At 40.9% G+C, this 10156-nt stretch overlaps 1 protein-coding gene across 3 annotated transcripts in view; it reads left to right on the top strand.

Annotated features, from left to right (window-relative positions):
* The first annotated feature begins 1330 nt into the window (after positions 1-1330).
* Positions 1331-10156, top strand: part of ppp1caa (protein phosphatase 1, catalytic subunit, alpha isozyme a) — a 16526-nt gene continuing 7700 nt past the window's right edge. Inside the window, exons 1-3 of one of the 3 annotated variants that reach the window (XM_020605478.1) lie at positions 1331-1471; positions 1738-1848; positions 9774-9905. In XM_020605478.1, coding sequence (XP_020461134.1) covers positions 1794-1848; positions 9774-9905 — 187 coding nt within the window. In that variant the 5' untranslated portion in view covers positions 1331-1471; positions 1738-1793. Of the gene's footprint in view, positions 1538-1737; positions 1849-1881; positions 1916-9773; positions 9906-10156 lie in introns of those variants that run through there. The other 2 variants (XM_020605479.1, XM_020605480.1) reach the window with 2 other exon arrangements.

Genomic DNA, 10156 nt, shown 5'->3' with positions numbered 1-10156 from the left:
TGTGCCTGCCCCCACCTAGTAATCAGTGGATTACTAGCTTTCTGACAGACAGGAAGCAACAGGTGAGGCTAGAGAAAGCCACATCCAGCACCCGGACAATAAGCACAGGTGCCCCCCACGGATGTGTGCTCTCCCCTCTGCTGTTTTCACTGTACACCAACGATTGCATCTCGAAGGACCCCTCTGTCAAGCTCCTAAAGTTTGCTGATGATACAACGGTCATTGGTCTCATCCGAGATGGCGACGAGTCAGCCTACAGACTGGAGGTTGAGCAGCTGGTCCTGTGGTGTAGCTGCAACAACCTGGAGCTGAACATGCTCAAAACAGTGGAGATGAGAGTGGACTTCAGTCATTGGTGCGAGCCTGCCCTCCATGGAGGACCTGTACACCTCACGGGTCAAAAGGAGGGCGGAGTGGATCACTGCAGACACCTCACAGCCTGGACACAATCTGTTCAAACTCCTCCCCTCTGGATGGCACCACAGGTCACTGTGCGCCAAGACAACCAGGCACAGGGACAGTTTCTTCCCCCAAGCCATCACTCTGATGAACACTTAACCAATGACAGTATGACTGGACAATAACCCTCAGTGCAACACCTGTAAATATACCTCGTACAGATTATACAGATTCGTACAGGTCTCTATTTTTAAGTACTCTATTTTTATTCCTATTTATCTCATTTCAATGAACATTCCTTTGTTTGTCTGCATTGTTTACTGTCTGTACAGCTTATTTTGCATTGTTTTCACTGTTTGTTGCTTGTAAATACTGCTTATTTTGTTATATTACACAGCCTTATGTTGATTTACTGTTTGCTTGCCCCTTGCATGGGGATATGTACATGCATATTGAGAGCCGATGTAGAGTCAAATTCCTCGTGTGTCCGACACACCCGGCCAATAAAGCTGATTCTGATGATGATCTGCAAACTCCACATATTTTGCACTACAGGAGTATTTTAAAATGAACTTCTTTGACCTTGTTAGATAAACAAAGTTTCCCCCAAGTTATATCATCAGTTAACTGAAGCCGAATACCATTAACGTTTTGGAGCAACCTTGCTGGACAGTATTTTCAGGTTTTACTCTGCAATTCCAGTCATAACCACTGGGTGGCTATAAGCTCTTATTTAAATCTCAAATGACGCCGCTGTGACCGACTGGGGCGGGGCCAAAGACAGACCCAGCATTCGTCCAATCAGATGTGAAACTTTCGGATCTAACTTTCATGATGGACCAATCATCTTTTGAGAAATGTGTGAAGTGTCGTTTTGATTCAACCTTCGATGATACCGTGGACACTTTGGTAACAAGGGCCTTTTTTTTTTTTTTTTTTTTTTTTTAAAGTTCCTGGCAAGAAGAGTGAAGAGACCGGGGCAAACCAAGAGAAAGGGGCCAAGGTTGAGCACAGAAGATAAATATTTATACAATATTCATTCCGGAGGGACTCGCTTTGAACTGAAAACAAGGTTCGGGGACATTTTATGTTTAGCAGCTAAGGTCTGCTAACTAATGCTGTTCTTCCCACTTGGTCTGTATGTATAGCTTACATTACTTGGCGAGTAGCTACCTAGCTAGCTTGGTTAGCTCAAGCTCATTGATTGTTCCAGTCTGCTAACATGAGTTGTTTAGCTATTGCGGTACACTCGCTAACGCTAACAGTTGTGAATGAAAACGCATATGATAAGTAACTGCTAGTGTTCGTCTCTTTCTTTTTTTGCTGTTGAAATCTAAGGCGCGACACGGAAAACCAAGGTCTTCGCTGCCCGAGAACGTCGGAAAATAAAGAAAATGGCGGAGCCGGACAAATTAAACATCGACTCTATAATTCAGCGTCTCTTGGAAGGTGAGGAGGACTAAAACCCACGGTGCAAAGCTGTACTTAAATTAGAATATGGAGTGTCTTGATTGTGGTAAGTTAAAATGTGTTGTAGATACCAGACAAGTGGGATACAATTTAAGGATGTCATGTAATGCTGTAGCAGCCTAGTTAAAACTGCTGACCTCTCAGACTAGATACTTGGATTTGAATGAAAGGTCAAGTCACCAATTCTCTTTCCACGTTGTTTAACAAATGTTATCCGAGTGTAAAGATTATGTTTTATTATCCACTTATGTTTTTTTCAGTAACGTTACACATTGTTATGGTGTGTGTAGAAGTCATGGGGAAACAGGTGACGTTAAAGAGTGAAGTACAATGAAAAGGAGGAACTCACACATTTATACAAATTACACTGGCTAGTCTGTGGTTTTTGATGAATGCATTAGCTTTTTCCATCGAAGAGGTGATGCTGGGCTATTTCTTTCTTACAGAGAATTCCCTAACCTGAATAATTACAGCTATTAGTTGGAGGATCTTTGCAATAAGGCAGTGAGATATTATTATATTGACTTGCTGATGTTTACATTGTTTGACAGTGGCTTACTATAAGAACAGGCTTGTGCTCATAGTTTTTTTTTTTAATACCTTCCTCAGGAGGAAGGTATAAAAAAACTTGGGTGGGCTGTCCTGTGTTGTGCATACTGTTGCGCACACATCTTAACACAGTTTGCAGCTACCTCCTTGCCCAGAGTAACTTGTTGGTGAGGATTACAGTTTTTGCAGTTTCTGCAGTTTTTGAAGCAAGAGATGAACTGCTTGCATTATTTCTTGTTGCAAATCAGTCTTGTATGCTCCCGGTTTTAAAAAGAAAATCCATTAGTGCATATTAGAATATTTATAAATGTTATGATTATTATGTAAATCCTTCAAATTGTAAACAGTTGCTCTGGAATAGTTTCACAACACTTTAGATGTAAAACATTTTTAAGGCAGATGTGGAGTGATTAACACAAATTACTCCTAAGTAGTAGGTTTTACCTATCTGACTTCCTATTGTATGCAGTGTGTGCTGACAGATGTATTATTTTTAGAGTTTTGTGTGTGTGTTTGTTTGTGTGAGTAACAACAGGATACATTCATACCTGTGTAACAGCAGTCTTGAGGACACCAAACAGAAGCATAAATCTCTTGTGACCCAAAAATACAGTTCACCTAAAGAGCACAAGAATGAGGTTGTGACCTCTGGAGTTGTCCTTGAAAGGCAGGTACTTTGGGCAGGGAAGTTCTCTCCAACATGTAAACTTATGTGTTTCCCCTTTGGAAATGTTTGTATAGAGACATCTTTGAGTAACTCACAAGAGCAACGTCCTGAATGAATGAGCAGGGGTCTTGTGGCCTCTATAAGAAATGATTTATAAAATTGGAACCTTTTGTCACACTATCAGAAAATGTGTTTGCCAGTAAATGTTGGTTACAGAGAAATTTCCCTGGCCTAACACTGTTGATAATTTTGACTGTATTCTTTTGTTTGCTTACCATTTTGAATTTAGGCCCTGAAAGATCAGCCTTAGCTGAGCTGAAGGAGGTGATTTGGATTATTCACAAATATGCATGTGTAGTTACATTGCCTTCTTGGAGTTTGACTGTGGACCCTGCTGGCTGCTGGAGGGTCTTGTATTTGGATTGTTATATTTGGCCAGAGAAAAGGGTGTCTGCCAAGTACAGAAGAAGACAAACAAGCCTGATAGTGCCGGTATTTATATCCTCTTGTGTAACTTGCGTGACCTTTTTTTGTCAGCATTTGGTTTTATTGCTGAGAATAACCACACACCAGTTAACATTACTGTTGTGTTGATCATCTGTGTTCAAGACTACAGCAGACTCAAAAATAACTGCCCCACTTCAGGTGCTGTGTCAAAAGATGTAATAATTTATCCTACATGAGCTCAGCCTCCTATGTCAACAGCAAGGTAAACCCCCTGCCTGCTAAATGTTTTTTGAGACCAAACCAATTAAATGTGTTTGGATAATGAGCTGTTTCAATTGGATTACTTGTGTAGATCTAGAGCTAAGTAAACTCTGGGAGTTGCATTGCTAATAGCATGTTTGTAGAGCATAATATCATGTAAGTCCAGGCAGAACACTAGCACTTAGTCAGAAGTGCTGGACTAAACCAAATGTTGATTCCAGCACTTCTGACACCCTGACAGCTGGTCTGTTGTGCTGGTCCAGCTCTTTGTTTTCTGCACCCCTCATGATAAGCTCAGTGTTGCACACTGGCTAACTTTGGGGTAAGCTCTGTGAGGGCTTAGCCCTCTGTAATCCAGGTTTAAAGGGACAATCAGCACTGCAGTATTTATACCCACTTTCCACTGTTTTGGACCTTGCTTTTAGCAGTTGATTCCGGATAGCACCGTTATTCTACATCAGAGGTCTCCACCACGTTGTTCGTGAGCCACAAGTAGCTCACTCCATGATTTTGAGCAGCGTGCCTAAAGGTTCAGAGAATATACAGTACAGGTACAGTGCCTTGCGAAAGTATTCGGCCCCCTTGAACTTTGCAACCTTTTGCCACATTTCAGGCTTCAAACATAAAGATATAAAACTGTAATTTTTTGTGAAGAATCAACAACAAGTGGGACACAATCATGAAGTGGAACGAAATTTATTGGATATTTCAAACTTTTTTAACAAATAAAAAACTGAATAATTGGGCGTGCAAAATTATTCAGCCCCTTTACTTTCAGTGCAGCAAACTCTCTCCAGAAGTTCAGTGAGGATCTCTGAATGATCCAATGTTGACCTAAATGACTAATGATGATAAATAGAATCCACCTGTGTGTAATCAAGTCTCCGTATAAATGCACCTGCACTGTGATAGTCTCAGAGGTCCGTTTAAAGTGCAGAGAGCATCATGAAGAACAAGGAACACACCAGGCAGGTCCGAGATACTGTTGTGGAGAAGTTTAAAGCCGGATTTGGATACAAAAAGATTTCCCAAGCTTTAAACATCCCAAGGAGCACTGTGCAAGTGATAATATTGAAATGGAAGGAGTATCAGACCACTGCAAATCTACCAAGACCTGGCCGTCCCTCTAAACTTTCAGCTCATACAAGGAGAAGACTGATCAGAGATGCAGCCAAGAGGCCCATGATCACTCTGGATGAACTGCAGAGATCTACAGCTGAGGTGGGAGACTCTGTCCATAGGACAACAATCAGTCGTATACTGCACAAATCTGGCCTTTATGGAAGAGTGGCAAGAAGAAAGCCATTTCTTAAAGATATCCATAAAAAGTGTTGTTTAAAGTTTGCCACAAGCCACCTGGGAGACACACCAAACATGTGGAAGAAGGTGCTCTGGTCAGATGAAACCAAAATCGAACTTTTTGGCAACACTGCAAAACGTTATGTTTGGCGTAAAAGCAACACAGCTCATCACCCTGAACACACCATCCCCATTGTCAAACATGGTGGTGGCAGCATCCTGGTTTGGGCCTGCTTTTCTTCAGCAGGGACAGGGAAGATGGTTAAAATTGATGGGAAGATGGATGGAGCCAAATACAGGACCATTCTGGAAGGAAACCTGATGGCGTCTGCAAAAGACCTGAGACTGGGATGGAGATTTGTCTTCCAACAAGACAATGATCCAAAACATAAAGCAAAATCTACAATGGAATGGTTCACAAATAAACATATCCAGGTGTTAGAATGGCCAAGTCAAAGTCCAGACCTGAATCCACTCGAGAATCTGTGGAAAGAACTGAAAACTGCTGTTCACAAACGCTCTCTATCCAACCTCACTGAGCTCGAGCTGTTTTGCAAGGAGGAATGGGCAAAATTTAAGTCTCTTGATGTGCAAAACTGATAGAGACATACCCCAAGTGACTTACAGCTGTAATCGCAGCAAAAGGTGGCGCTACAAAGTATTAACTTAAGGGGGCTGAATAATTTTGCACGCCCAATTTTTCAGTTTTTTATTTGTTAAAAAAGTTTGAAATATCCAATAAATTTTGTTCCACTTCATGATTGTGTCCCACTTGTTGTTGATTCTTCACAAAAAATTACAGTTTTATATCTTTATGTTTGAAGCCTGAAATGTGGCAAAAGGTTGCAAAGTTCAAGGGGGCTGAATACTTTCGCAAGGCACTGTATGTAGCCTACAATGCATACATTATAAAATTAGAACTGTTACACAACAATGTTGCTCAGTAAGCTTGCTCAAACTGCAGTCCAGTCAAATATACAAATGTCCTGCCCTCCTTTAGCACCAAATTATTATTTGGCAATCAAATGGGTTTGTTTACCTCACTTATGCCATTCAGTGATGTTAACAACTCTTTTGGACAATGTTGCATTAATCCTTAAAAGTCTTCACTTAAATGAAATGATAAACATGAAACGTTACTATACAAGAAAGGAGGTACATTGCTATGGATTCAGTTAGTTATGCTATGGCCTGCTGCATGTTTAGGTTACATTTAAGTAAAGTAAGTAACACTGCCAAATTTGCTTTTAACAGTTGCTGTTTGCTACATACCATTGGAAGTACTGCCAGCTGTCAATGCATTGGTTTGATACTCCATCAGAACTGGAGTTATAAGGAGTGTGATGTTTCTATGATTTCTAAGCTGGGTTGTGGGCATTCATTTGCAGTGGACATCTGAAGGTACACAAAATGTTTAACATGTCTTTTTTAATCAAATTGTGGCAGTCGGGCACCAAGGGGTTTTAAGTAGCCTACCTTAATTTCCTCCGTTGTTGTTTGTGTTGATAAGGAGCCCAAACTACAATAACAAACTTTCCCCACTTTTTATAACATCTACAGTACATGCAATCTATAAAATAAGGTTTTGCTGTATGAAAAGAGGTGCATATGAGCTTGGCATTCTGATGTGATGATTGATGTTTATGTTTTTGATATAAAATGTGTTGGATATTAATATTTGATAACTGGATACAACAATTTGCGTATTCGGTTGGTTTTGTTTGGAGATTTGTTGGAAAGTTGTGATACAGTATGTGATTAAATGTAACTAGTAGCTTAATATAAAACATGAGTAGCTCTCGGCCAGTTTCATTTTTTCAAAGTAGCTTTCCGAATAAAAAAGGTGGAGACCGCTGTTCTACGTTCAGTTGTTCGTTTGTACTGTCACCCTCCCTTTCAAGCGATTTACACAAACTTTAAAACCTTGATTAGTTTTACTGTGAAATGAAGTGTCAGGTGCTCTGTGTGCAGCTACAATTCACAAGAAGGTTTTTACTTTACTTATGATTTACCATTTGATCAGAAAAGATAATCTGTACTTTTGTTTCCATATGTTCACAAGTCAATGATAATTTATCAAAAGTTTCCAAGTATGAGTTAATCTGATTTTGATTACGAAATTGTTCATATTTAATTTAACCCTCCTCTGTCTCCGTGATAAGTTGACATTAATATTAGTAATAAGTGCAGTCATGACTGGCTACCACAAGTTAATTTGGTCAGTTGTAATATTGCCATTTTGCATTTAAGTGCCTGCTCTGCAGAGTTTTCTCTTGGTTTTGAGAAGGCTTCGGTGAGCTCTAGCTTGGGGAGGTGGTGGTTGGAGAGTTTGAAATTATTTGAAGGAAATTTTGAGTTATTTTAGTTTTCTATTTTTTGACCATTAGCTTTACGGTATTTGTGAAAGAAAGCCCATTACCCTTGTTGTTTTTAGCATAGATTCATTCTGATAAGTCATTGAAGGTCTTTTTTTTTAATGTTTATTCAACTTGAGGTGCTCTGCAAAAACACTTGGGTGCGGCCTTTCTAGGGCAGGCAAAACCTTGGTCTGGTACTTCAGGTACTCTGTGGACACAAGGAAGCCGCTCGACCAATCACTGGAAAACCTTTCTTTGCTTTAACAGTTAACTGTCTTCTTCTCCTTCTTTAGTTGCCATTGAAGACAAACTCATAAGTATGTAGTTCTTCAGTTTGAATGCTGCTTTTGTGGCATTAGTATTATGTTGTTCAATCTTTAGTATATGAGGTCAAACTGAAAGCAGAGTGCATTTGGAACAGGGTTTAATTAATTGTTCAATAGTTACAGTGTGAAAGTCTGTTAGTGTTATATTGGAATACGGATTTTCATTCATTCATTCATTCATTCATTTTCTACCGTTTAGTCCCTGAACGGGGTCACGGGGGGGGGGGGCCGAGAGGCAATCCCGCCGGCAATCGGGCGAAGGTGGGGTACACCCTGGACAGGTCGCCAATCCATCGCAGGGCTAACACATAGACGAACAACCACACACGCGCACATGCACTCCTATGGGCAATTTAGAGACACCAATCAACCTAAGCTGCATGTCTATGGACTGTGGGAGGAAGCCGGAGTACCCGGAGAGAACCCACGCAAGCACGGGGAGAACATGCAAACTCCACACAGAAAGGGTCCCGAACCCAGAACCTTCTCGCTGTGAGGCAACGGCGCTAACCACAGCGCCACTGTGCTGCCAATATGGATTTTCATCATGAGTAATTATGATTGCTTCAGACACAATTGTACACTTTTGCCTCTGAATTTGCCTGTTGAAGCAAGTACAATAACATATGTTGTAAAAAATAAAATCTATTTTACATAGAGACACTTCTCCTGTTATTATCCATCTTGATGTGCATTTCTTTGTTTGTTTGGGACTCGGTGTCAAAAGCATTAGTCTGGCTATTTACCTGTTAACTGTTAAACACCTGACAGCTGTTTAATCCACTCCATAAATATTAGCGAGAGCTGTGTTCACACCCAGCTTGATAATAATTGCCAGTGAGACGGTTGTAGGAAGTTCTGTTACACTTGTATGGATGAAACTTCTCATTAGTCACTTGTCAAATTAGTTTTAGGATCTGCTTTGGCATCATCACATGTAGGAATGGGGATGTGATTGATTCTGTCGGTGACACAAACCAGACTTCATCGGGACCAGTTTTACGTAAGGCCACATAGTGTACATACTGATGACATCATGTCCACACCTTAGGGTTGGCATGACAATGAGCAAATATTTTGATTTCCATTATGAGCTGCAGTCCAACAGTAGTTTGATGTAAATCATTTGAGACCGGCTTTTGTGAATTTTTTCTGTTATTGACGTTGCACTCCTGCTTCTTCTAGCATTTAATGCCTTGACAGCACACATTTTCTATGATGTGTGATATTTTTTTAAGACAATCTGTCAGGAAGATAATTTGGGTTCCTTGTTCAAGTCTTTATCATGATTTGTGTTTGGCTCCTTTCAGTGTGTGTGGTAAAAGTGTGAAAAAGCATGACGAGAGATTTGACAGACCTACTGAACAGATATCAGTGGCTGGATTGCAGGGGGTTACCTTCATTATTACATGATAAATACAGTTTAAATGTTTCATGACATTTTACTGTACATTACAGCCTTATGCCTTGACCTTATTTTTGATGTGACACTGTTATTACAGCTCCTAGCAGGCAGTTTTTTGGTTCTTGACAGGGTAGTCCTAACAAGCTGTTTGCAGTGCTGCAGTAAACATCAGCTAGAAGGGGAAGTGGGTTTTGTGTTATTGTCCTAGCTTGGGTTTCAACTGACGTCAGACTAGTTTCCACTGATTTGCTCAGGTTTTCTCATATGCATCTCTTTCACTGCACAGGCTCATAATTTTTTATGTTAGTAGCTTATGATTTATAAAATTTTGAGTACATTATTACCTTTAAACGATGTGGTTACCTGCTGATGTAGCTGTTAGACTGGACTGCTAACAGAATTTGCCTGCATTTGGATGGTGGGAGGTGTTAACTTTCCCGTCTGGTGGTCTGACTCAGAATCCCAGGATCATGTTTCATTGCTGTGCTTTATGTCAGTCTTCATGCGGTCATTGTTACAGGTCTAAACATAAGTGTTTTTTTTTTTTTTTTTAAGACACCCATAAAATGCCTTTTTATCCCTTTTTTCCTCAGTTAAGGGCTCTCGTCCAGGGAAGAATGTCCAGCTGACAGAGAGTGAGATCCGTGGCCTTTGCCTCAAGTCTCGTGAAATCTTCCTGAGCCAGCCAATCCTGCTTGAACTAGAAGCTCCCCTCAAAGTCTGTGGTGAGTTTGAATGAATTGAGGGGTCAGTGAGTTTTAGTGAATCGCCAAGACATCCATCCATCCATCCATCTATTTTCCTCCGCTTATCCGGGACCGGGTCGCGGGGGCAGCAGTCTAAGCAAAGATGCCCAGACTTCCCTCTCTCCAGACACTTCCTCCAGCTCCTCCGGGGGAATGCAGAGGTGTTCCCGGCCCAGCCGAGAGACATAGTCCCTCCAGCGTGTCCTGGGTCTTCCCTGGGGCCTCCTCCC

Source organism: Monopterus albus, unplaced genomic scaffold (genome assembly GCF_001952655.1).
Source record: "Monopterus albus unplaced genomic scaffold, M_albus_1.0 scaffold70.1, whole genome shotgun sequence".
NCBI classification, from domain to species: Eukaryota; Metazoa; Chordata; class Actinopteri; order Synbranchiformes; family Synbranchidae; genus Monopterus; species Monopterus albus.
Note: the sequence above shows the minus strand (reverse complement) of the source record. Positions and strands in the feature narration are given on the sequence as shown.